At 42.2% G+C, this 27787-nt stretch overlaps 3 protein-coding genes across 3 annotated transcripts; all 3 read right to left on the bottom strand.

The window, feature by feature from the left end:
- Positions 1-930: 930 nt before the first annotated feature.
- LOC128442789 (insulin-like growth factor) lies at positions 931-8696 on the bottom strand. Its single transcript, XM_053425363.1, has 4 exons — positions 8091-8696; positions 6036-6162; positions 2928-3115; positions 931-2462 (listed from the first exon to the last, which is right to left on the bottom strand). The coding sequence occupies exons 1-4, from the start codon at positions 8133-8135 to the stop codon at positions 2271-2273; spliced, it is 552 nt and encodes a 183-aa protein (XP_053281338.1). The 5' UTR covers positions 8136-8696; the 3' UTR covers positions 931-2270.
- A 1010-nt stretch (positions 8697-9706) lies between these two features.
- Positions 9707-15397, bottom strand: LOC128442788 (uncharacterized). The gene is made up of 3 exons (XM_053425362.1): positions 15308-15397; positions 13887-14417; positions 9707-11200 (listed from the first exon to the last, which is right to left on the bottom strand). The coding sequence occupies exons 1-3, from the start codon at positions 15314-15316 to the stop codon at positions 10793-10795; spliced, it is 948 nt and encodes a 315-aa protein (XP_053281337.1). The 5' UTR covers positions 15317-15397; the 3' UTR covers positions 9707-10792.
- A 4926-nt stretch (positions 15398-20323) lies between these two features.
- lrif1 (ligand dependent nuclear receptor interacting factor 1) lies at positions 20324-26049 on the bottom strand. The gene is made up of 3 exons (XM_053425333.1): positions 25549-26049; positions 22913-24422; positions 20324-22051 (listed from the first exon to the last, which is right to left on the bottom strand). Exons 1-3 carry the CDS (start codon positions 25584-25586, stop codon positions 21128-21130), a joined length of 2472 nt encoding a protein of 823 aa, XP_053281308.1. The 5' UTR covers positions 25587-26049; the 3' UTR covers positions 20324-21127.
- Positions 26050-27787: the final 1738 nt, after the last annotated feature.

Raw genomic sequence — 27787 nt, 5'->3', positions numbered from 1 at the left:
CTGGCACAGCGAGGATCTCTGACGCCGAAACACAGGACGTCAGCCGAGAGCCTCCGGCGCGGAGCAGCGACTGGAACTGGGTGCAGAGCAGGCACTGGAGCAGGGACCGGGGCTGGGTGCAGAGCTGGCACCGCGAGGATCTCCGACGCCGAAACACGGAGGACGTCAGCCGAGAGCCTCCGGCGCGGAGCAGGCACGGGAGCAGGGACCGGGGCTTGGTGCAGAGCTGGCACCGTGAGGATCTCCGACGCCGAAAGACAGAGGACGTCAGCCGAGAGCCTCCGGCGCGGAGCAGGCACGGGAGCAGGGACCGGGGCTGGGTGCAGAGCTGGCACCGCGAGGATCTCCGACGCCGAAAGACAGAGGACGTCAGCCGAGGGCCTCCGGCGCGGAGCAGGCACGGGAGCAGGGTGCGGAGCTGGCACCGCGAGGATCTCTGACGCCGAAACACGGAGGACGTCAGCCGAGGGCCTCCGGCGCGGAGCAGCGACTGGAGCAGGTGCTGGAGCAGACGCCGCTGAGAGGACCACTGACGTCGAAGAAAGAGAAACATCAGCTGGGGACCTCCGGCGCGGAGCAGCGACTGGAGCAGGTGCTGGAGCAGACGCCGCTGAGAGGACCACTGACGTCGAAGAAAGAGAGACATCAGCTGAGGACCTCCGGCGCGGAGCAGCGACTGGAGCAGGTGCTGGAGCAGACGCCGCTGCGAGGACCACTGACGTCGGTGAACGAGAGACATCAGCTGGGGGCCTCTGACGCGGAGCATGCTGCTTGAGGGAGAGGCCTTTGCTGTGGATGCCCCCCCTCCACCGTCTACCCCCGAGACCAGAACCTTTCTGGAGGCTGCGGGGTCCTCCCAGAGCCAGGCGGGTTCCCTCAAAAGGGTTTGAGTGTCCCCACTGCAGGCTGTGGGGTCCACCCAGGGCCAGGCGGATCCCCTCAAACGGGTTTGAGCGTCCCACCTCCAGCTCTGTCAATAAACTATCAAAACAAAAAACTCTTTCGAAAAAACTAACCTCTGCTGGGTCCATAGTTTGGTCGGTTTGTTCTGTTACGGTTTGAGTGAGGAGATGGACCCAGGATGCAGAGGTTATCAAACAAAAGGTATTTAATATAATAAAAGGGTTTTAAACAAGACAAAAACAAAACAAGAACACTAACAAAAGTAACACTGGCGACAAGGCGCACTGAAAACAAGGAGCGAGGAAGCAGGAGAAGCTGGACGAAACAGCAGGAGCAAACAAACCATTTCTCACGACGTGGGGAGAAAACAACTAGTACAAACCGACAGAGGACAAAGGGAAACACAGAGGCTTAAATACAAGAAGGAAGGCAGGGGCAATTACACACAGGTGAAACACATGAGGATTGGGGACGACAATCAAAGACAGGAAGTGAGACACCGAGAAGCTGGAACAAGACAGAGTGAAAGTGAAGCTACAAAATAAAACAGGAAGTAGAAAACACAAAGACTGAAATTAACAAACTAAAATGACAGGACGTCACATAGATATTTGAATTGAAAATGAATCAAGTAAAATTATAGCCTCTTTACACATTAAAGTATAAAAGTACAGGTTCTGAAATGTACTCAAAGTATAAAAGTAAAACATTTTCTACCAGCTGTGCAAAACAAACTGAGAATCGTGTCAAATGAATATAGAAAAAAGATTCCTCGTCACAGATATCTCTGCTGCGCCTCTTGGCGGTTGAATCTCCCTCTCCTGTCTGTTCAGTTTTCGATACTTCTTTTAGATAGATAGATAGATATATTGATACTTTATTAATCCGTGGGAAATTCAGACGTGTTAAGCCGTGTTGTGAGAAATATACACTGATAGATACACAATAAGGAATAACCTTCTCTGTGTTACTGTCCCTTTAGGTTGAAATCAGTCTTAAAGTTGGGACGCCGGAGCTCGTTGATGCAAAATATAAAAAATTGCAAATAATTCCCACCAAATGCATTAAAATGAAAGTAATGGTGTGTTTTGAAAATGTAAGAAGCCGAAACTACGGACATTTGTGTTGAACTGTAGGAAGTAGAAGTAAAGTTTGTCAAGTAAAGGACAGATACCTGAAAGAGTACAGTAACAATGTTTTTGTAATTTATTACTTCCCACCTCTGGAATTTAGTCATGTTGCAATTAGATATAATTTCTCATGAGACAAACAAAAGGCAATTGTGAGCAGCAAAAGGTCCCTCTGATTCCAATCCAGTAACTATAGATATGCTTATTTCCATGAGGTCAGTGGTCAAGAGTTAAATCTCATCGCTCTCTCAGAGGGTGAGGTAGGCCTGTTGGATGTGCTGGTTTAATCCTCCTTTTTGATGAGGGCACTTTGGCGTTCCTTTGGATTGAAGGCTGTTTTTTCTTTCTATAAGCTTCCCTCTTTGGACTGTTGGGAGCATAGAGGTGCTCCAAAAGTTTCTTGTGAAATACTGCTTCGAACTGCTGTGCCTGCAAAACAAAGACAGGACAAAAATGAGTTGATTCAAGGACATGGAGGCCGGAGGTAGCAGGGAAACATTGGCCCTCTGTGGGACCTGCACTATTCCACAAGAGCTTATCAGGGATATCAATTACTTACAGTGTATTCTTTGGTTTTGTGTGTGGTATAAAAACTCATTATTTTTACGTTGAATTTGTTTTCACCTTTAGCTGTATTTGTTGTGGTGTGTGTTGGCCACTTTCTCTGTGAGAATGGATTCTCCATTCCTTCTCAGATTTTGGGTATCCTTTTTTTTTTGTCTTGTTCATGGTTGTCAGTACATCGAACACATGGTTGTAAATTAGGAAGGACTGTACCCCTGCACTCATTTCAGCGGTCTTTGATTGGTCTGATTGTAAAACTATTCAGTGCATTTGACAGTTGTTTATAAAGTTAGTAAGTAAACATTTAGTGATTTATTAAATAGTTCTTACCATATCTAGCTGTGTCGTGGTGTGTGCTGCTGGGGTTGTGACTGGCCAAGCGGTGGTATGTTCCAGGCTCTTTGGTTTGGCACAGTACTTCTCCAGATGCTGAAGGTCACAGCCACCTGTTCGGCAGCACTGATCTACTATCCCCTTCCCTCTGGGCCGAGGACCGTAACCAGACCACGTTCCTTTACCTGCAGAGGTAAACCAGGAAACTCATTGTCAAGCTGCAGTATCTTCCTTACTTAAAAAACATTGTCTGTATGCAATGTTTCTGAAAAAAACCTCTCCTGATTCGTCACACTGCCGTTCACATTTACTGGATAAAACAACCAGACTAATGAGTTAGCAGTTGTAAAAGGTGGTTATTGTTATGATAGAGACAGTTTTGGGATATATGAGGAACATGAATATCCAGACCGTTGTCTTCTTTAAATTCCCCTGCACATTGCCATTGTTTGGCTTTGTTTTTGTTCTGCTTTAGCATTTCATCTAGTGCCATCAGCAGGTCAGTTTTCAAGGAACTAGTGAAGCACTTCAACATCTACTAGACAGACAGGAACCAAAACCTCTAGTGACTTGATCTTGTTTAAAGTGTGTTTGAAATGGGGGTAAATCCATCCCGGAGAACACACCATCATATGTGAAGTATATGGACCTACTCTGAATTGTTGTGCACACGTCTTCGTTGTAAGTGTGAAAGCTGGACCCATCTCAGATAACAAGTGTTTTAACAATAAAGCTATCACACACCGAGGCACGGTGTTCTGGTTAGCACGCTACCAGTTTTGGTGGACTGCCACCAGTCTGATAGCAGATGGAGAGGGTGGCCTTGGTCAGAACAGGGGAAAGGTAATCAGGTGAAAGGGCTTCTTGGTAATTCTATTGGTTCTGTGGGAGAAATTATAATCTCATAATAATGAACTGTTCAAGATGCTTCACTTCATCAAATCTGCTGTGAAGTGTTTGGCCCCTGTTACTCCAACATGCTGCAGCAACCAGCTGATCCAATGCCATGCATTTCTATCTCTTATAGTACAGTCAATCAGAATATATTAGTTGACTGCTGAGGCTTAGGCTTATTTTAATATAAATACATAAACAGGTCATGATTTGTTGTCGTGGAGCTGATAACGTGCTCAGAATAACTACAATGTGTAACTGTGGACAGCATGACCATGACCATATCTGTGTTATTACACACCTCTGCTGGAGAAACCATGCACAAAGGGTGGAATAACCCAGATAACATTTTATCTCATTAGTGTTTTTTATATCAATTCAAATCAACATTATATAGAGTCATTCATAATTACTAGAATAGTATTGAGTCCAGTACTGTCATGAATGATTAATTGACAACATATGTACTGTAACTGTTTTATTGCTTACAGGCTGGACGTTGTGTGAAGAGCTTTGTATTCGCAGTCTGGTGCAGAATGAAGTTAGAAAACTTGTGTTCATCATACCTGGTCTATCTGCAGTGAAGATTTTATAGATAATGTTTTTTTTTTTTTTTTAAATGAAACTGAATTGACTTTGTGTTATCCTTATACCTCCAAAATATACATTACATTTACAGTTTTCATTTAGCTAACACTTTTATCCAAGGCAACTTACAATAAGTGCATTCAACCATGAGGGTACAAACCCAGAACAACAAGTACAATTTCTTCAAAAAAGCCAAACTACAAAGAGCTATAAGTAAGTGCAATTTAAGTGCAACTAAATTGTTAGTTTAAATTTTTTTATTCAAGGTATAGTCGGATATAAATAAAATGTTTCTGTTTACCAATTTTATACAATATATTTCATCAAATTAGACAAAATTTGCTTGATTAATGTTCAAATGTGTGTTTTATATCTAAGTTTGAATGATTTATTCAACTAATGTTATTTTCCATATATTAATTTCCGCCATCAACACATTCTTCAAACACAACTTCTCACAATAAAAACCCAGTAATTCTTCCCTGTATAAATGGATTATGGCAACAAGCCATTTGTTACGTTTTTACATCGTGGACATATTACTAAAGAGAAAGTGATTATTGTTGTTATGACAAGAGAACTGCAACAGTGACACCCCGAATTTCTGTCTGTCCAACATGATGAAATAAAAATATTCAAATTATCAAAATGATCTTGATGATCAAAATAGCTACGTATTATTGCTTGTGTTGTTTAATTCGGTCCATAGATTGCCTGATAAGAGATGCTGCTCAACTGACAAATAGATCAATTGACAGATAATCAGTATACAACCAGTAAACCTGTCAAATGTCTGTCTGTTTTCATATACACAGTGCTGTGGAAGACTATTAGTGTCTGAATTCTTACCAAGCATGCACACAGTATCAGTGTCAGATCAGACCTAAGTGATTCTGCAACAGGATAGAAATAAATACCTGGACGTTGTGTGTGGTGGACAGACGTTTTTAGGCACAGGTGAGTGAAGCATCTTCTGTGACATTTTTCCGATTAACTACATCTCTGCACTGCTACTAAATACTTTTTTAAAGCTGAGGTACAAGTGTCCTCTCCATAGCATCTGTCCTGCAACAGATCCACACTGACCTCCTCTCGTATAAAATAGTATAGGACACTAATGAAATATGAGTATTTAATGTTCTTGTAACATCTTTGCAGTTTAACTGCAGGCTTCAATTGTTAAATCATTAAGAAAAAAAATATTTTATTAGAATTTAGTTAATAACTTGATTCGAAATGTGGTGCAGAAATTCTTACATGTCTCAATTAAAAGTCTGATACTGTTTACACCTGCACCTCAGTACAGAAATGACAAGGACAGACTTTGACACTGTGAAACGCCCTGCATTGATAATCACAAACAAAGGGATATGCATGATTATGTTTTTGTATGTTTCACATCAAAAGTTGATTATGGTTCTGATAATAGTTGGTGATGTTGATTACATGACATGACCAGAGCCTGAATGAGGTTAGATACTACAGGAAGATTATTTTATAAACTGTCCAAAAGACATCTGACCTTTCCACTCCCAGTACAACTGACAAATGTCACCTTGTCTACTAGAAAAGCTTATTTTGGTGACAATAGAAAGATAGTGGACAATATGAAGATAGACTTACCTAAATATATCCCACGATCACCGCACACAAATATGAGGTCACTAAGGAGATCCGAACCACAGCGGAGTCTGGCTGCCTCTGAGGAGAGGGGCCAGCCTGCCAGACACATGAGCTGCACACACAACACCTGAAGATGAGAAGAGAAACTTCAATACAAAACATATCTGTGAAGATTCTCAGTCATCCTGCTCATGGTATCTTTGGACTTATTGTCGGAGCAAACTCTACAATACAAAATGTGCAACATACCATATTGAATTAATGTATTCAGGCTAAGCTAAGCAGTTTGAGGTGTCAACCACAGGCCTAAACTTTCATGATTGGATTCAGCTAGGACCTTTATTTTATATTCTCACCCCCTCTTATCGATGGTTTACATCAAAACCAAACAATGCCTCTACAAATGAATCTACAGATTAATGTATTCATTATGATTTTCCATAAGCTTCTTCTCTTTGACCTAAAATTTTATAAAAAATCCTGGCCCTGCCCTTTATAAATGAAATCATGGTCAGTGGTCACTCTTTCATTTTTCGATTTCTTATTTAATTAAATTGTATCACAGTTGATGGACAATAAATATTGCAAGACTTCTGTTTCATTCAAACAGGAGTCTCAGCTTTTTTTGCCCATTTTTTCCAATGATTCTGCAAAGATGGTCATGAACGCATCCCCACATGTAACGGATGTCAAGTTGTGATTTTTACTGAGAGTGGAGAGAGTATGCTCTCAGTGGACTCAATACATAGACATTTCAATACATTTAGGATAGCGAGGTGTGGTTCAAGGTATGAATCCACTTTCTGTCCTGTCTTGTAATGTAAAGTATTGGATTAAAATTTGCCTGAAATTGTAGTAAAAATAATATAATTTTGAATAAATAGAGGAAAACGATAAATTGCTCAAAATTATTTTCTAATAAAATATGTGAATGATTAATTCAACAAAAGTGATACATTCAATATTAATACTAATTGAATAAACCAACAACCAGCACTCTGTAGCAGTATCTGCCTTCAGTCTGTGGACAGAGTTGACCATGTCTTCTTCTACGTCCCTCTGATAATCTATAGCAACTGACCGCCCGTGAGCAATAATACTCGACCCACCTGAACATTTTGATTATCTGATTATTCTATTTTACAATGTCAGACAGACACAGACATTTACGGGTGTCAGCAGTGCAGATCTCTGTCATAGAAGCATCATTCAAAGAATCACTTCAAAGTAAAAGCACAACTTAAAGGTAATTTTGTGGTGGCGGTGATGCTTTAAATCAAGCTGAATTGCGGAGATTTCATTTTGAAAAGCTGTGAACGGGTGTCTGAAATTATGTCCGTCGCTTAAAAGACCTTGAAGACCCGACATCCGATGAAAGAAAAATAAACACATGTTGAATAAATCATTCAATCTTACATAAAAAGACACACATGTGAACCGATATAAAGCAAATTCAGTTTCAACAACCACTGACTTCAAAATCTTCCCTGCAGACAGACCAGGTAGGATGAACACAAGTTGTCTAACTTCACTCTGCAACAGACTGTTTATAAAGAGCTCTGTGCACAACGTCCAGCACACAAACAATAACAGGTGACAGTATATTGTAGAACAGTTTGATGAGGAATAATTCTGAGGAAGTTGTGGGAGTATTATCATAGGACAAGAACATTTTCAACAGGCAGGTTTAGAAAGGACCCTGCACTCGTCAAGAGACAGCACAAATATGCATGTTCATCTGTTCTGCTTTGCAGTAGAAAAATTCATACGAGTAAACCAAATTAACTTTTCTCTAAATTTCCTATAATTAAATCCAACTGACAACCACCGAAGGTAAAGTTACAAATCAGTCGGTTCTTTGGGAATTAGAGGAAAAAAACAATGGTCCAATGACATTAAGTTTCACAAGTGTGGACACAGAGAAGAGAAGGTTAAGAATCTCAGATTAATGTCAGCACTACAGAGAAAGAAAAATTCTCTGCACTACAACATGGCATCATTAACTTCCTGCCAGTCCTGGTCTAGAGTTACAAGCGGAGTGAAAACCGGTCTTACTGTGAGTGATGATGGTCTGGCAGAGGAGCAGTATGTGGAGTGCATCCTGTCTGTGGGGACCTACCTCAGCCGACCTGCAGGCTTATACTCATGCAGCAGGATGGGAGGACCACAGCACTGAGGTTTCCTCCCCCTCACTCATATCTAATCCAAAACTCATATGAGACGATTTAACATACTGTCACTGGGGCTGAACTTGTTCTGCTCTGTTCCTACTGTGAATGTGACAGGCTACCACACACTCACAAACATGATATCCCATGATGTCTCATTCATGTTCTGGTTGTATTAAAACTGATTTAGATCTGTTGATTCGACTTTGAGGTTTTTCTATTATTTTTTGTTGGATAACACAACTCAACAACACTGATTGCATCCTCCAAAAGGATCATGAACCTTTCTAAGACAAAGTCCCACTGAAAACTGTGCAGCACTAAGTTCCCCCCTGTTGATTATTGTACAGTGAATTGAAAGTAGTGGCCCTGAGAGCACAGCACTGCAGAAAGACAAAACAATAGCACATGAAGACAAGCTCTTCATCAGTTTGATAACACATGAACATTAAAAAGTACAAGTAAGTAGTTTCTTCCCACTGTTCATGATATATTGCACTACAAGAATGGGACATGTCTAACATCTAGAGCCAGAGGAATAATATATTTATACTGAAATGTAAATAGTCTCTAATGTGATGTGCAGCACTATCTCTATTTCTTCCTATTACACAGCTATCAGGAGCAATTTGGGGTTCAGTATCTTGCCCAAGGACCCTTCAGAATGAAGAATAGGGGAGACTGGGTTTGAACCACCAACCCTCTGGTTAGAGAACGGCCTGCACTACCTTCTGAGACACAGTCACCAATGTGTTGTGGTAAATGTGACGACAGACGTAACACTTATGTTAAACTGTCCAACAATCATTGATTTATTATGTATTCAGCCCCATCTTTTGTAGATCTCAAGTCTGAGGCCAAACTAAAATAAATTTCATCACATATCAAAACAACAGTAGGAAACAGAGCCTGTTGTTCTGTAGTAGGAGGGCTTACGAGATAATTCTTCTCCTTGGATGCAGGCGTTCATTGGCTGGAGAAGACCATAGACTACATAAAGATGGATGATCTTACTATCCAATAGCGATCAGGGTACGGAAGGATGAGATTGAGATGCAATTGATACACGGTTTAGCCAATCGCAAGTCAGTCTCAGCTGTCAATCAGAAAATGTTGCACTGTTTTATAGCATCAAATAAATAAAAAAATTTAACATACATCAATTTGCTGTTAACTTCCTAAAAATACAAGAAGCACCCGTAAGAGAAAAAATTGACACGTACTTTCACCGTTCAGTTTGGTCCATGTCCTATCCATTAACCGAGAGGAGAATGGGTTAAAGACATATACTGCCGCCAACCACAAGGGGGTGATCAAGATGCTCTGGCTTTGACGGGCGTACATCATGTTGTCCATCCCTCCGTACTTTGATGTAGTCTATGGTGAGGACCTCTCTTTTTCAACTATGTGGCACTTAATGACTGAAAAACAGTGCAGAGGTCACTTCTGTGTGAATGTGCTGAAAATTGGCTTCAGGTCCAAACAAATTCTGATCACTTTAACCTAATTGCCAGCTGGGTTTATTTCAAGTTTGTTACAGGCCAATTTCTTCATATAGAAAACATGTATTATCACATTATAGAAGTAATCCTAAAATAATGCTTTTTCTCAGTTAGAACTACATCACAACAGTAAACCTTGTGTCAGCAGTGACATGAAAGTAAACAAACAGAAACAGACAGTGTATCATTCTAATTCTATCGCTCTGTTGGAGTTTTCAGTCTTTCAAGGCCACAGGTCAACTATAGGACGAAAAGACCCACTTGTGACCCTTGAAGGAGGTTCATGCAGTTACACTTAACGGTCAGAAATAGGTCAAAGGTTAACATTTGCTGAAATTGAGCATAAAAAGTCCTGTGTTGTATTGTTTTTCATTTAAATTGTACGAATTGTTGTTTACCCTAGGATGAGCCCTTTATATTTACATCAGGAGCAGGTCCTCTATGGAGGCTGGCATGTTTTGTTTTTACAGTAGCCCAGACTGGACAAGCCAAACACTTTTTAGTTTTTATGAAAACTGAAGGCTGCCACAGGTTCTCTTTCATGTTTTGGAAAGGGAGGCTGAGGTCTGGGGTAACATGCAACATCACCACTGCACATTTGGTAAATAACAAAGTGATAAATGATTCAAGAGGAGATAAGATTCTTAGAACCTCAACAGCAGTATGTAAATGTTCATTTGTTAAGTTGGCCTGATGGCTGTGCTAGAGAACAAATCAGGTTTCAGGAAAAATATAAATCCTAATCTAGAGCAAATGTCAAGGGAATGTGATGACTGTTAAACTAGCAGGTTATTAACATGCACACTGGTTTCTGATTATATTGTGGGCTCAAATTTATATTGAATACAAGTCACATTGTCATTCATAAACCATAAATATTCATGTGTGCTTAAAACCAACAGATTCTTACAAAACAACATATATATCGAAATCCCAATAACAGTCAGGGAGAAATTCCTGTTCCTATACATTCACAGGGTCTCTCCTAGAAGAAATCCCAAGTGGTAAACACAAAAGCAAAACTGTAATATAAATTTGGATTTTTTGTAAAACTGACACAGCATTACTACTGAGTGTGACTAAGCAGTTACTGTGAAGAATGCAGACTGTTGAGTGCAGCTTCACTCAGTCGGAGTCTGGCCTTCATTTGAGCGATCTTCTCCTCCTGTACCAGTTCATCAAAGTCACACTCCCTCGCCAGCGGGGTGGCGCCCAGAGACTCCCTCCCTGTGCAGCTTTGATTGCTTTTGAGTGTCACTGCACCACGTTCCATGTGCACATCACCGACCCCCTCATCTTTTTGACTGGTGCGCTCGGCTTCATCACTGGCCAGGTCCATCATCTCACAGTCACCACTGTCCTCATTGGCCCCGACCTCCTGCCCCCCCCCAGGATGAAACCAGGATGGCTCTGGGGCTGCTGCTGCAGCCTTGGATGAGGACACATTCTTGTTTGTGCTGTGCATATTCCTGGGCCTTTTGTCATTGTGCAGCTCCTGGAGGAAAAAATAAGGTAGTATCACATAAGACTTATGGAAAATTCTGTCCACAGACTTACAACAAGTACATTCTAATTTTCTAAAAGGGGACATATTATACCACAGTTGATATGGTTCCTTGGGGTCTTAATGAAATGTCTGTAACATATTTTGGTCGAAATACCACAAGGATCATTTAAAACAACTCTTAAAACTCAGATTGACCTGTTTTGAGTGGGCCAACCGCCAGTGGAGCCCGGCTAGCGTTAGCTCGCTCGTCCTAGGCCATGTAGCGAGACTCCCTACATGGGCATGGTGTGACTATGACATTTATTTCGGTCGTAATCCCATTCGACGCACTCTAGCATATCGTTTCCTACATAGAGGAACCACAACAAATCCCAGAGTTTTTGGGACGGTAGACATGCCAGATACCCAAATTAACGTGTAGAAGCACTACAAAAGTGGAATTTTCATAATATGTCCCCTTTAACTTTGAAAATATAGCATCTATAGTAAAATTAATTCAACTCCAGTGGAAAATTATACATCTCATCATAATCAGCTTTTTTTTGTATTCTATTGCCTTTTTATATTTCTTTATTCTCTTTTCTACCTCATATTCACGTGCCTGCTGCTCCAACACCTGAATTTCCCCGGTGTGTGGATCCATTAAATCAGCACCACTGAGGCACATTACTCTGTTGGTCAACAAATGATTCTGGTCCTCTGATGTTTTCTAATTATCACACTTAAAACTGATCTATATAAAAACCTGCGGAATTCATATTTATGTTCCTGGATAAATGGGGCGTCGCTGCTTCTGCAACAATGAAGTTAAAACACTGTCCGGCGTCATAAGCTGCAAGAAGAAACTTCTGTCTGCAGGAGTGTGTGTGTTAGTGTATGTGTCTGTCTGCTCGTCTCTGTCCCTCCTCACACATGAACTGATAATCACATGGGATATTCATCATTTTGTTGCATATTCTAAAATAGTTATTAATATATGCTGTCGGAATATGACTCCGGATCGTTCTGGTCACTTTAACCCTGATGTCCTGTCTGTGCGCGTCACGTTACATCTCGTCTAGCAGGTTTAAACACAAAAATGTCTCTAAATTCTAGAGTGAATCAAACACAAAGTAAACGTTGGTCCTGTACGTGTCCTAATAACTTGGGATCGGTGACACTGACAGAGACTCCGACACAGGACGACCGGACCTTTAATGAGCGTCTGTCCTGGTCCTGGAGTAGGGCTGGTTATAATTATTCAGTGGTCAAAAACCGCTGAAACAATAAACATAGCTGAAAACATGATTCGATTGTGTTCTAGCACTGAATCGATGCAGAGTTGTCCTCCACTGCGAGAGCTCCATCATTAGAACATGTGCTGCTGCTCCGAAACCCAGTGCGGTTTGCATTCACCTAACCTGGCCTAGCTGTAACTCTATTCCAGTCACATGATTGCTTCAGCAGGGTGCTATTCTCATGGCTGTTCGTGTTGTCTGTCAAAACATGGATGGAATGAGTTTAGGGCTGCCGCGATTAGTCAACGTCATCGGTGACGTCGACGCTGAAAATGCGTCGACATCTATATTTTAAACCGACGCGTCGGACTCACACAAATTATGAATTTACCTTTTCAATTTCTAAAACGTTTCATTTCAATTCATTATAACAAATGTTCTTCTTCAATATTACTACGTAACGCCGGGTTTTTACCGGACCCCGAAGCGCTCCGCAGCGCCGCTCTCCTCCGCGCATCTCTATTCTTAAGCTTGTGCTGGAGCCTGGCACCGCCTGGCACCGCCTGGCACCCCCTGGCACCCCCCCCCCTCTCTTTCTATCTGCTTGTGTGCTTGTAGTGTGTAGTGGATGGGCAGAGGGGGTCATTTAATTATGTGATTGGGGAAATTAAAACTCCAGGACCACAGAAGTGGTATACAAAGAATGGGATGCACATTTTATCATTTATATCATATAAAATAAGTCATTGATATCGTTTAAAATCATTTTCCAGTATGTTTCCTGGCGCGATACGCTTGCAGCGAGCGGAAAAAATAGGCCGTGGTATCTTTAATGTTATTCACAACAGTTGATTGACATGTATGTTTAGCTAATAGGAAGCCCCTATGTTGGTATGTTATGGACCAATAGGAGGAGGCAATGAATGTGGGGGGCGGGGTCAGACACAGAAGTGAGGACCCGAATAAAGATGTCAACATAAGCACACAGTCTGTCTCACGCACATTATTAAGCAAACTCGACAGACTCGACGCCGAAACCATCGGTGCACCATCGGAGTCTTCAAACACACAAAACCAACTTTTGGAAAGGTTGACACACTCGCATTGTCTTCAGCATTACCAATACTTGGTGTAACTAACAATTTATCTGCGTTGTTGCTGCGAGAAAACAAATCGATGTTCTTACTTTTCACCATCACCGTTATTCCTTCCTAGCAGTATTTATGCAGCCAAGCGACCAACTGCAGAGTGTATAATCTGCTTCCTGTTAACCCGAACATGCACAGTGTATGTGAAATATCATTTCATGTGTTTTCTGGTGTGTTAGTTCGAAATGAAAAGGAAATGGTTTGGTTTTTGAATTGAGAACGTATATGTGTGAATGTAAAGCTATAGATGTCAAATGAATTGTCATGTTTTCCCATGTTGTGACTTCCCCAACTGAAATGTCAAGTTACCTTCTTCTGGCTTTCAGATGACACTGAGTGAGTAGAGGGAGTGTCTTTTCGACACTTGCTTGGATTGTTCTTACTGATGCACAGGTAAATGCATCCATGGTAGATGACAATAGCAGAGAAGCCATTCTGTGGTGGTGAGCCCCGGGGACACAAGGAGGTGGGAGACTTGCATGTTGAGAGCGTTTTCCCTTGGTTCATATCCTTCAGCATGTTGGAAATGGCACGGTTGCTAGAGTAAATAGGCATTTTGAAAGGACCCGTCAGATGCCGGAACCTTCTGCCCAGCAATGAGGACGCGCTTTCTAGTGCATCCTTTCCTGTGTTGGACAGTAGTTTCTGCCCCTTCCTTCTTAAGACTGCTGGACTAATCCATATTGCCAGTTTCTTGGAGTCTTTCGAGTCATGCAGGGGGAAGCCCATTCTTTTGAGCACTACGGCTGGTAAACTACACAGATTGATGGTTGTTGCGTCAGCCTCATCTGGAATGAAGATTTCAAGTCTGTTGAGGGAATCCATGCTCTGTGTATTTCCCTGTGTAGACACAAAAAACACTGACTTTTATTATAGAGCCGGGATGAGTCTCCCTTCATGTCCTACCTGCTAAATATTGAAGTTTAGAAATGGGGTTGGGCTTAAATGGCATATGATAATTTATGCAATGAAATACAATGAAAATCGGGTTCAAAGGGGACATACTATGAAAAAAATCTGGCACGTCTACCGTCCCAAAAACTCTGGAAAAAAAACAACTCCTCCGAATGGTTGTGGTTCCTCTATGTCAGAAACGATACGCTACAGTGCGTCGAATGGGATTACGACCCAAATAAACGTCATAGTCACACCATGCCCATGTAGAGAGTCTCGCTACATGGCCTCGGTGAGCGAGTTAGCTCGCGAGCTAACGCTAGCCGGGCTCCACCGGCCCGGATAACTCCAGCTCGGTCCAAACCAACTGCAGCTTCTACTCTGATCCCTGAGCAGCTGAGACCAGAGAAACTGTGTGTTTCACTGCTCTTCTACAAAGTCACTGACCGACCGTGTGTCGCTCTGAGCGAGTGAGTGAGTGTGGGTACATGGAGCAGTTAGTTCTAAGCATTAATTAACGCGTAAATTCCACAAATTAATCATCCCGCGTTAACGCGTTAATTTTGACAGCACTTATATGTATATATATATATATATATATATATATATATATATATATATATATATATATATATATATTGACACGACCCAGTGGCGCAGCTGAACAGGATCGAAACAACATAACTTGGACTAGTTTAAACATGTTCGCTGGTCATAAAGCGCAGGCTTTGGCAGTATGATATGTCTCTGTTCTGAATGAGGCAGCTATTTCCCCTCAGCTCACCTCTGAGCGGAAGGTGTTTAAATACTGTTGTTCACAATAATGTTGCTCTTACCTTCTTCATTCACCACGACTTTTCTTTTTCTTGTTTCTGTTTCTTCTTCTTCTTCTTCTTCTTCTTCTTCTATGACGGGTGGCAAACAACTTACAGGCGAATTGCCGCCACCTTCTGGGAAGTGTCGATCAGAAGAGTTGATATTTTCCTTTCCTTCCTTCTCGTGCTGTCTAAAACCTTTTAAATATGACTTTGTTCCCTGAATTATTCTTGTTATATTCTGTGCTTTTTTTTTTAAACTTTTTGAATGTGCTTGAAAATCAGTGATTACCAGTGCATTACCACGGTCTACTGGACTGGAGTGTGGATAAGATTGAATAAAAATACAATTTAAAGTCAGAGTGTTTTTCTTTCCTTTGTGACTAAACAGGTGATTCCTCATATGAGTGTATTTTGTGCTCCTCAGTTTTGGGCTGGTGCTTACCTGTTTTATGTAATGTTGAATCCTGTTCCGCCATTTCTCATTTTCTTCCTTTTGTTTACAGCCTCCCACCGACATGTTTCTGTTTTAATGTTGGTATTATCTTCCACCTACTGTAATGGAGCTTGAACAGTTAATTGGCCGGAAAACATATCCCTGTTACTCTAGTCATTAGTTAGAAAACTACCGTACACTTCATGGTGTTTTTCCCAGCAGATTTTCCACAGTATTGTTGTCCTTTTCCAACCCTTTAGTGCTGATACCTGTTGCAATCTCTCAGTACATGTTTAATTATTTCTGGTTCATCACAGTATGTCCAGAATGCAGTGTTTGAAGTAAACCTGTATGTCCTGTTCTAAGCCAAGTAATAACCAACTCTTTCTTACGGCTCCCTCGCCATGTTCTACCATATTTTAAATACTGTTAGTTTTTCACCAAATATTTTTGCAATTTTTTTCACGCATATGATTTTTTATGACGGTTTCAATCTGTGCTTTACTTTCAGTATTTAAAAAAAATTTCAACTTCTCATTTTTTCTCATTAGCTTTTAACAAGGAGATTTTAGTTGAGTGAGTGGCTTCTTATTTTAAATTTAACTGACAAGATTTGACTGTACCTTTAAACAAAATTTTAAATAACAGAACAAATCAAGCAGGTATTCGTGAATGGAGAAATGTCCATTGTCAACATTTCAAATGCAGGCATCCCACAGGGCTGTGTCCTCTCCTCCCTGCTTTTTATTATGTAAAAGTCAAGTTCTCCGATGAACCCTCTTCTACAGGTCCAAACATCTACCTTCGTCAAATGGTGCGATCACTAAAGATTTCAGGAAGTTCAGTGACCAACCTAAAGCCAGCATAAGAGGTGAAAATCGTAGAGACATAAGTAGCTACCTTTGAAAAGTGTTTGAGCCAAAATTTTAATTTGATGAAATCACTCATTACATTGTAAAGCAGGGAGGCTAAACTCTTTTGCTGTTTGTAGATAACTTTATTCATCCCCAAAGGGAAATTAAGTCATCATAGCAGCAGGTATATTTGAATACAATAAAATACAATACAATAGAATAAAAAAAAAAATATTGAGGTAGAAAGAATAAAAAAATAGGAACACAAGATAAATAGGTAGATAAGGTGCAGTGGCAAGATGATGGTAATAGTACTGATGATATGATGGTGATGTTATTGTTAGACAGTATATACAAATAGTACAGTATATAATATAATATAACATAATATATATATTTATATATGATAGTTATTCTACCAGTATAATAGCAGTATATAGTAATAATGGCAGCAACAGTATATATAATAATAGTAAATATAATAATAATAACATGTACACTTTGTGGTATCACAGTAGGTTTAACCACTAAAAAAGGGAGTAGGGCAGTGCGTCACAGAAGCAAAGAGAAGACTTACAAAGGGTTTCAAACCAATTCTGGTTTATTAAGTTCACAAAAAGTCTCACCGGAGGCAAAACATCAAGTTCCTCAAAGTATAATTATAAGTCCTCCGTCCACTCCTTTATCAGGGGGTTCCTTTCCACAACATCTTAGTCCAGGTCTCCTTCTCCGGCTCCCTGCTGTGTGGTGGCCTCCACTCCTTTGTTCTCCTCTCCTCCCCGCACACCTGAGCTCCGGCTTTAATGAGGGAGACCTTGGAACCTCCCCCAGCAGTGCCTTCTGGGAGATGCAGTCCTCCCGGCAGCCATCTTGTGGGGAGGTAGCAACTCCCAGAGTGAGGCACATAATGCCCCTCTACAACCCGCCCCCTTGTGATGCCACAACATGTATAAATATTATATACAAAGAATATACAAAGAGTATGATATAATATGATATGATATATAGTAGAGGTATAAATATAAGTATTCGACTATACAATAGATAATATAATATACTATGAGTGTAAGAATATGTAGACAGTGTGCAAAAGAAAATATTATTGTATAAAATGATATATAGTATCAATATGATTTATATTAACACATAGCGGAGTGTTTTACAGGGTACACAGTGTAAGGAGACAGGTATGTTTAGATCAGTTCTGTGATGGTGGCTCTGACAGAGGTAGATGAGTTGTATAGTCTTATTGCGGTTGGGAGGAACGATTTCCTGTATCGTTCCTTAGAGCAACGGGGTTGAATGAGTCTGTGGCTGAAGCTGCTCCTTAGCTTGTCCAGTGTTTTGTGGAGGGGGTGAGAGGGATTGTCCATGATTGCCAGCAGTTTTGCCAGCATCCTGTCCTCCACCACCTCCTCCAGGGTGACAAGCTTAGAGCCAACCATAGACTCTGCCTTCCTAAGGAGTTTTCTCAGTCTGTTGGCGTCCTTTGCCTTGATGCCCGCAACCCAGGACACCACAGCAAAGAAGATTGTGCTCGCCACAACAGACTTGTAGAAAATCTGCAGCATCTTGTTGCAGACATTGAAGGATCTGAGCCTCCTCAGGAAATAAAGCCGGCTCAGGCCCTTCTTGTAGACGGCCTCTGTGTTGGTGGACCAGTCCAGTTTATTGTCCAGTGTGACACCCAGGTACTTATATGCAGGTACCACCTCCACATCCGTCCCACCGATGCAGACAGGAGAGGGCAGGGGCTTGTTCCTCCTGAAGTCCACCACCATCTCCCTCGTCTTCTTCACGTTGAGCTGCATGCGGTTCTCCCCACACCACTTCACAAAGCGGTCAACCAGGTCCCTGTACTCAGCCTCCCTCCCGCCCTCAACACACCCCACAATGGCCGTGTCATCAGAGAACTTCTGCAGATGACACGTCTCAGTGCAGTGCTTAAAGTCAGCAGTGTATGTGGTGAAGAGGAAGGGGGACAGCACAGTTCCCTGGGGGGCCCCGATGTTACTGATCAGACGATCAGACACACAGTTCTGTAATCTCACAAACTGTGGTCTGCCCGTCAGATAGTCATCGACCCAGTTGATGAGGGGAGCACTCACCTGCGTGCCCTCCAGTTTGGCCTTCAGCAGTCTGGGCTGGATGGTGTTGAAGGCGCTGGAGAAGTCGAAAAACATGATCCGGACTGAGGTGTTGGGTCTGTCCAGGGAGGAGTAAGCCTTCTGCAGCAGGTAGATGATTGCATCATCAACCCCAACATGGGGCTGATATGCAAACTGCAGGGGTCTTGTGATGGGCACACCAGCGGTCTGAGGTGGGCCAGGACCAGTCTTTCCATGACCTTCATGATGTGAGAGGTCAGTGCCACCGGCCTGTAGTCCTCCAGTGCAGCAGGATGTCCTTTTTTGGGCACTGGGACCAGGCAGGATGTTTTCCAGAGCACTGGCACTCTCTGAAGGTGTAGGCTCATGTTGAAGAGGTGCTGGAGAACTCCACAGAGCTGGCTGGAACATGCCTTCAGCACACGAGGGCTGATGCGGTCCGGTCCCGCAGCTTTCCTCGGTTTGAGCCTCTCCAGCTCTCTCCTCACCTGGCTGGCTGTGATGTGGAGTCCAGGCTGGGGGGTGGAGGGTGTCAGTGGTGGGTTTGAGGGTGGAGGTGATGAGGCTGGTGCAGAGATGTGTGTGTTGCAGGAGGTGGTGGGGGGCTGTGGGTGATGTGAGGATGTCCTGGGGGTGGGAGGTGTGAAAAGGTCTGTGGTGAAAGCTAGCGGGGGGGGGGGGGGGGGGGGGAGAGAGGTGGTGACGGGGGTGGTGGGGGGCAGGGGGTAATGGGGGGAGGTGGGGGGTTGTTGCTCAGAGAAGCTGTAGAGGCAGTCGTAGAGGCAGTGGAGGGCGGGTTGGAGTTGAACCTATTGAAGAACGTGTTCAGCTCGTTCGCACGTTGTTCATTCCCAGCTGCTCCCCCATCTCTCCTCTGGAAGCCGGTGATCTCCTTCATCCCCCTCCAGACGTCCCTGCTGTTGTTGTCCTCCAGTTTGTGCTCCAGTTTTCTCCTGAAGTTGTCCTTGCTCTCCCTGATGCTGCGCTTGAGCTCCCTTTGTACCCGTTTGAGTTCTGCTCTGTCCCGTGATCTAAAGGCCCTCTTCTTCTCGTTGAGAAGGGCCTTCAGGTCGCTTGTTATCGCTTGTTATCGATTGCTTTTACCATTTGTAATGGGACGCATGTGGAAGAAGAAAAAAAGATTAAATCATAATACTAAGGTCTGCTCTAAGATCACTGGAGTCAAGCAAAAAGGCCGGTGTTCCATCTGGCTTGTAAGAGATCAAATGACCATATGTCAATGTCTGTTGTGGCTACTAATGGGATTACTACACTTGTCTGAATTTCTTTTCTTCCCCTTCATGAGCGGGAACCCAAAGGAAGGAGAGATCCAACCCTCTTCTGTAGTCTACATAACACATGAGCCATTTCTTCAACATTCTCAACAACAATTTAATTTCATTGAGCCACTGTTATGCTGCCAGTAGTAGATCAGCTGTTTCCCACAATAGGGGATCAGCATCTGTGGGCCCAGACTCCAGTTCTTCTGCAACATCTGTATTATGAACATCTCATGTCAGCATTTTGTATAATGATCTACTTTGGTGCCATTGTAGGTTTCTCTGTAAACATTTGCTGCGGTCCTGTGTCTGTGGACGGCATCACGAAAAGAGCAAGTAATAGAGCTATTGCTCTGGGGTTGTTTATAATAATACACTTTATTTATAAAGCACCTTTCAACACGTCAAGTGAACCACATCACCATTCTCAGGCTGAGTTGCTAAAAACACAAGCCATTTTCAGACATAAAGGAAGTCCAGATAATTGCGTGCAGACTTTCTAAGGAGTTTGCCTTTCAGACATGAACAACACAGCACGAGATTCTCCACTCAGCCGTGTTACCAACAGGATTCAGATGAAGGTAGAAATTCTGTTGCAGAGTTTTTGTTTGAAGCAAATCTTTACTTAGACAAATATTAGTATTTAAAATATGAATCTGTTATCACATTTCTAGTAATTAATTACCATAACTTTGTTGACCGTGGCAGGCGACAGTGGCGTCATCTTCACAATATGTTTTGTTCTATTTGCGATGATAATGCAGCCATTTTTCATGTAGAGGGTAGAAAACCAACAGCTGTCAAATAAAAACTCAAGACTCATAACATTTAGTAACTGACAACTATGAACCAAATGTGTGTTAGCCAATAGAAATTAATGTATTGGGCGCCCGCGCAACTACAGCTGTTTTCAGGCTCCTGTCTCTTGAGGATTTGGTCCAGACTTTGTCTGGAGTTTGCGTTTGACACATACACAAAACAGCAGGAGATTCTGCACTCAGACATCTTCACACCACCTCAAATGGAAGTTTGAGGCGTCCTGCAGCGATCGCTGGTTTGGTTCTGACCTGGCCCAGTGTAAAACAAATGATATTCTAAAAACTTTTAAAACACGTTAGCATATTTGTTAGAATATTAGTTTGGAAGGTGAAACTTGTCTCAGCTCATGCTGTTCCATATTCCATCAGTTCTAAAGCTGCCTCCCTCTCTTTCAGAAGCTCTTTGAGTCTTTGGATCTGTCTGTCTCTATATTGTTCATCTGTGTCCATGGATGCTGAGGACAAACTATCCCCGGCTGGAACCTCATGAGTCTTAGATTTCTGATTGTTTCTGACTGTGAGACAGCTGTTTCCAGATGTTATCACACCTTTTCTAGCAGCTTTTGTTCGTGTCCCTTTTTTACTGATCTGCTCTGTTCTGCAGGCCCATTTCTCCAGCTCCTCTGACTTGAATTTCACTGCAGGCTCCTGAGTACCAGGGACGCAACATGGACACATGGTGCGTTTCCTCGTCCTTCCTATTCTACTGGTGTTTGTATTCAGGTCCACACAAGTCTGAGTCTGTCGCTTGGTTGCTACATCCTGCAACTCTGCGATTTCGTTTGCATTGAGGAAGTCCTCATCAATCGGTTCCACATAGCCAATCAATGTTGTGTTTTCAACACCACATGACGCCCCCTTGGGTGGACTTTGACCCAACTCAGAGAGAGGTTTTTTGTTCAGCTTGAAAACGGCACATTCAAGAGACATGACATCTGTGTGAGCAGTTACAGTGGCTGCATCTGCTGGCTGTTCCCATTCGGTTACTCCTTCCTCTCTCTTCACATCATCGTTCTGGTTTTCACAGGACCTGTAGAAGTCCTGCAGAAAGAGTTCCTTCTCTTTCAACCCATTTGCTAGTTCATGCTGATCCTCTGTTGAATTTATAGACTCACTAATCCGAGCCTCTGCAAGTCCAGCTGAGGCCGCATCAATCCTCTGCAGGCAAATCTTCACATCAACTGTAATACCAAATATCTGGCTCAGCTGACGGTCAGCCATTTTACAAGGTGGGGGTGCCGGTGAAGATGTCCGACCACCTGGAGGGGCCTGCAAATATAAAAACAGAAAATACATACAACTCTTAAAAATGAGAAACAGCGAATCTTTTTAGCTACTTATCGTGAAGTGGAAATGTTGGACGGCAAAACTATGGCTATTTTTACATGAAACAACTCATACTCGAATAAGCAATAAATAGCCACTTCAAAAAATAAGAGTTTAATGGATGTATCATATATTTTAGTTCATTTCCCAGCAAATGATTGCATCAGGAGGTTAGAATATGGTGTAATAAGACTTTAAAAGCAAAGCTTTGTTATTTGTTACTATTTTTCAATGTGTTTTTCAATTTGGCAGCCGCATTTGAATGAGCCGTAGAAATGGGAAGGCCTAGTTGCGTCACTGTGATGCCATGTCTATGAAAGCAGCTTCCGTAGGATGCAACCCTTGAATTAAGACATAGCTGTGGTCAGAAAAGCTGAACAGAGGGCAAAGGCTTGTATGAGATCAATTGAGCATATATGTAACAGTGGCATGGAGGACCTGAGCAGTCATCCAAACCAGGATGGTAACTTTCATTATATGAATCACCAGTTTCTCCTGTTATGATTATAAAATTTAATGCGAGTTCAGTTGGTACCAATCTTGTGTTATGCAATAGCATGCTTTTGGCTCAGAAGCTTGATGACTACATCTGCTCTACAGAAATAGTTCAAAATGTTTCAAATTAAAAAAAGTTGTCTGAAGATATCCCCCTTAAATCTGTGGATGTGGAATGTACAGTTTGTCTATTTAATGATGTTGCATGAATTTAATAATTAAGTTAAGACCTAATAACAATATGCTTTTAACCATTTCTGTTAAAATCACTAGTTTTCTGTATCAATGAAACAATAAAAGTGGCTTCACCTCCTCCTGTTTGTGAGAGCATGCTGCACTGCTGCCATCTGCTGGAGTTTCTGGATCAACATCACCTCCCATGCTCCCCTCCTGTTGGGTGGAAGTGCTCTTCTTACTGTTCATGTTTGAGCCCTCATCATCATTCACACTTGTCCCGGCAGAAGCACAAACATGTGTGACATTTTCAACTGTGCCTGATCTTCCTCCAGTAGGATCATCCCTTCCATCAGCGTAAGCTCTACCACCCGAGCTCTTCTCCTGTGTCAAACTGTTCGAGCAGCTCATGTTCAGCAGGTCAATGTCCTTTTCTATTGTAGTTTGTGTTTGTGTCGACTCAGCCTCAGATTTTGGTGGAATATATGACACAAATATTACGTTGTCATCATCCTGATGAGAGACTGCTGATGTGCTAACTGATGTTGCTTGTTGCGAGTCATCTTGAGTATCGTCATCACAGAGATCGATTACGTCATCTGGCTCATCTGAAATAATAATGCTGATGTCCTGCTGTGTTTGAGGTACAGCTGGCTCAACAGGGTGTTGGAATAAAGGTTCTGTGGTTTCCTTGACTTCAGAATTTGTTGTTGCTGCTGTGGGTGAGTCGTTTTCTCCTTGTTGAAATAGTAGACTGCTTTTTTTGCCCACAAAAAATACCTTCCCGTTGCACACGATTAAGGCATTATCTTGTTCTTGTCCATTTTTGTCCAAGTTAGACTCAGAAACATTATAGTACTGACCCATTTTCTCTCTCTTTGCCACTGTTCGAGTAATCTGAGAAGTAACAGAATAAGAATCCACATAAGAAGCAGTTGAGGGGTCCTCTTCTTCAATTACCCACCTTGTAGGGCCGTTGGGCCCTTGTGAAGCCTTTGGAATCAATTTCAAGCGTGGCTTCGATATTTTAGCTGTTTTTTCTGTCTGAGAAGGCAGCCTGGGTGACCAAGATCCAGAATCCCATGGTGGACCAGCACATTGACTCACGGTGGTGACCGGTGACACAAAAACTACACTGGGTACGTCTGAAACCGGAGTGGAATCGGCTGATGAATTAAAAATCTGCTTCTTGATACCTGGAGGAAGTTTCGATGCTGGCAATGTTCGCACATGTGCATTGGGGGGAATCTGAAGAAGCTGTCCTTTGGGGAGGGCTGGAGATTTCACCATCACTGGGAGCTGATATGGAAGTCTTACAGAGTTCACACAGTTTGTTGCAGGAGTTATCGGCACTTTGGACATTAAACTTTCAGTCTGTTGCTGTTGAGGATGATTGTTCCGTGAATTACCAGGATCCAATACACCTCGATTAGGCAAGACATTTGACACATTAGTTACAATCTTTTTGATCGGAAGTGGTGCTGAGGAAATATTTACAGCTTTCTGTGTGGTAGAGTCCACACTGGGTTTACGTATTTCATATCGGATAAACTGTCCATTAACCAGTTTTACAGGAATCAGTGTCATGATTTTCTTTCCATCGGCTCCAACAGCAGGCATCGCCTGGTAGAAGACACCGGCCCCACTGAGAGAAAAAAACAACAGAGCACAAAAAACTGTTCATAAAAGGTTGAAATACTAATAGGAAAATACAGTTTTTAAGTTTACTAATTTGAAGCAGTGAAATGTTGTTTATGTGCTGAAATCCAAACAGTTCTTCTCGCTGCGGCAGTAGATCTATTTTGAGAATGTGACTGTTTAGAAGTTTAAATAATGGAATGAATGAAGTTCCCCTTGGCTGCTTCAAATTCAGAGTCCTGGAGTTGTTCATTCACTGCTGCTCTGTCATGGCTTCATGGCAATACAGAGGTGGAATCGGAAAATGGTTAGCAAAAATTAGCACAAATACTAAGAGCAGAGGGAAACGACTAGGCCGATAAACTAGGTTAACAATGGCTTGACTCCAACTAGAATAAGTTTAAGAATGTATCTAAACTTGTCAATTCAAGTGGGAACTGCTCCATTAACTCAGGTTAAAGTTGCTTTGCTTCTGTTACAGTCATGTGTTGCACGTCAACTTCACCTCTTAACCCAAATTTATGTTCAGATAGGAGGGTTGGGCTAAATCCTGTCCAGGTCCAGACCATCATGCAACGGATCCATGCTGACATCCATTTCATTTTTATTTCTTTATCTTTAAAATGTCATTTTAACATGTTCTTGTGTTTCTTATAGTCTGTTATCTTGTTTCAATGACATTTTAACTTGTTTTTATTTTGATCTATATCGTATAGGACAAATTGAGCAGCATTTATTGTATGAAAGGTGCTATACAAATAAAGTTGATCTATATTATTATTATCATCCTCTCTCTACTAGTAACTAATTGACTGTTCTCACTGTGAAGCTGCATAGCTAATTAAAAGAGCCATTGGTTTAGGTTTCATATTCCATGTTGGGTTGAATACTCCTGTAATTATGATTAGACTGTTGATCATTTTAGAATCACCCAGGGATCTTAATAAACAGGTTGGGCTTTTTATCACATGAGTGTGATCAAAACCACAAAAGGATCTGGTTGTAAAAGTAGCAAGGTAATATACATGTGATGCTGATGACATGTTATAGACCTGAAGTTGATCAAACGTAGACGTAAAACAGGGAAATATTGAAATATTTGGAATACATGGGAAGGGTCATCAGAACTGTACCTGGGAACTGCATCCTTGTGCTTACGAGTAGGAAACATGACTCGTGAAAATCCCTGAAACTGGACTCGTGATGTTCCCAAGTCAGCAGCTTCAATCAAACTGGTGAGTGATTCATAAACTGTATCGTCGTGTGCGTCCCCACGACAGAAGAATGAGTCGCGTGTATCTTCCCTGAGTCCATTTCCTTCGATCTAATAATTCCCACTTTACAGCTCGATCACTGCACCTCTCGGCTTCCGTTTGTTTTTCTCGTTTGTCACATCCAACTTCCTGTTTGTGACGCGGGTTGTGTTCAACGTCGCTAACATTTGCACGTTACACATACATGTTCTGTTCATCCATCAATGTTTATATGTTAACCGCAGACTGCCAAAGATGGTTCTTACTTCTGTCAGTGTCCATCTCAATGTAATGACACCGCATAATAACAGTGATCGTGTTACCAAACGATGGAGCCGCTGAACTGAAAACACTTCTGGTCTGCTAAGTTCCGGTCTGCTAACATCCGCTCAGACATTCCGCTTCCGCTCTGAAATATGTTCCGGGCTTTGGTCGAAATGTAATAAAGCTCATGTACCCAATAGTTTTTAACATTTACATAAATCATAAGGGCTGCGGTCCAGCACTGTTTATAACCTGGGTCCCTGTACGAGTGTAATGACCTGGAGGTACTGAAAGGCTGCCATAATAGGAGCTAAGAAAGGAAACTTGAATGTCTCCTATCTCATCTCCTCCAGCTTATTATACCTTGGACCAAACTCAATAAAATGTTTGTGCCTTGAATTATGTTAAGTGTTATTCCTACCTGAGTAGTACACATATTTTATTGTAGGATATCCGTTGGTTGTTGTTAGCTGGAAGCAAGGTTTGTTGCCTGTTTGTGTTTTCCAGGACAATATTACATTTCAATAATCTGACGATTTTATCCAAAGCAATTTACAATGAGTGCATTCAACCATGAGGGTACAAACCCAGAACAACAAGAATCAAGAAAGTATAATTTACTTCAAGAAAGCCAAACTACAAAGTGCTATAAGTAAGTGCCATTTTAAGTGCTACTAAAACATTTAATTTTTTATTCAAGGTAAAGTCGGAAGAGATGTGATTTGAGTTTGTGGCAGAAGATGTGTAGACTTTCTGCTGTCCTTATGTCATTGGGGAGCTCGTTCCACCATATAGGAGCCAGGACAGCAAACAGCTGTGATTTTGTTGAGTTTTTAGCTCGAGGTGAGCAAGCAACAATCCGATTGGCAGATTCAGAGCGGAGTGAATGGACTGGGGTGTAAGGTTTGACCATGTCCTGGACGTAGACTGGACCCGATCCTTTTGCAGCACAGTAAGCAAGTACTAATGTTTTGAAACGGATGCTGTCAGCCACTGGGGCGGCTTTGGCTGAGGGGTAGATTGGTCGTCCTCCAACCTGAAGGTCGGCAGTTCGATCCCCAGTTTGATCCATCTGCAAGATGCTGAACCCCGAATGCCCACCCATAGAATAACAACGTGCTGTGAATAGATGCTATGTTTGAATATGTGTGTGAATGGGTGAATGTAAAACTGTAATGTAAAGCGCTTTGAGTGGTCATCAAGACTAGAAAAGCGCTATATAAATACAAAACCATTTACTGGTAACCAGTGAAGGGAGCTGAGGAGCAGAGTAGTTTGAGTGAATTTAGGTTTAAGATCAGTTGAGCTGCTGCATTCTGGATGAGATGCAGAGTTCGGATGGCAGTAGCAGGTAGACCTGCAAGGAGGAAGTTACAGTAGTCTAGCCGTGAGATGACCAGAGCCTAGACCAGAACCTGCGCCGCCCTCTGAGTGAGAATGGGGTGTATTCTCCTGATGTTGTACAGCATGTCTCTACAGGAACGTGTTGTTTCAGTAATGTTGGTAGTAGGGACAGTTGACTGTCGAGTGTCACACCTAGGTTCCAAGCAGTCTGCGTGGGGGCTAACACAAAGTTGTCAAGGTAATAGTCAGGTCGTGGGTGGGGGAGTCTTTCCCTGAAAGGAGAAGTAGTTCAGTCTTATCAAGGTACATTTTCAGGTGGTGTGCGGACATCCGTTGAGAGGACAAGTTTCAGACACAGATCCTCTTCAAGTTACCCTGTAAGTGTGGTCGTTGAAGTAGGATGAGAGCATAGAGAGAGCAGAGCCTCAGACATCCATGTCCTGAAGGGAGGAAATAAGGATCTGGTGGTTCACTGTGTCAAATGCAGCAGAGAGGTCTAGAAGAATGAGGA

This window comes from Pleuronectes platessa, chromosome 6 (assembly GCF_947347685.1).
Source record: "Pleuronectes platessa chromosome 6, fPlePla1.1, whole genome shotgun sequence".
Taxonomy (NCBI): Eukaryota; Metazoa; Chordata; class Actinopteri; order Pleuronectiformes; family Pleuronectidae; genus Pleuronectes; species Pleuronectes platessa.
The sequence above is the reverse complement of the archived record's forward strand: the minus strand, read 5'-3'. Positions and strand labels throughout refer to the sequence as shown.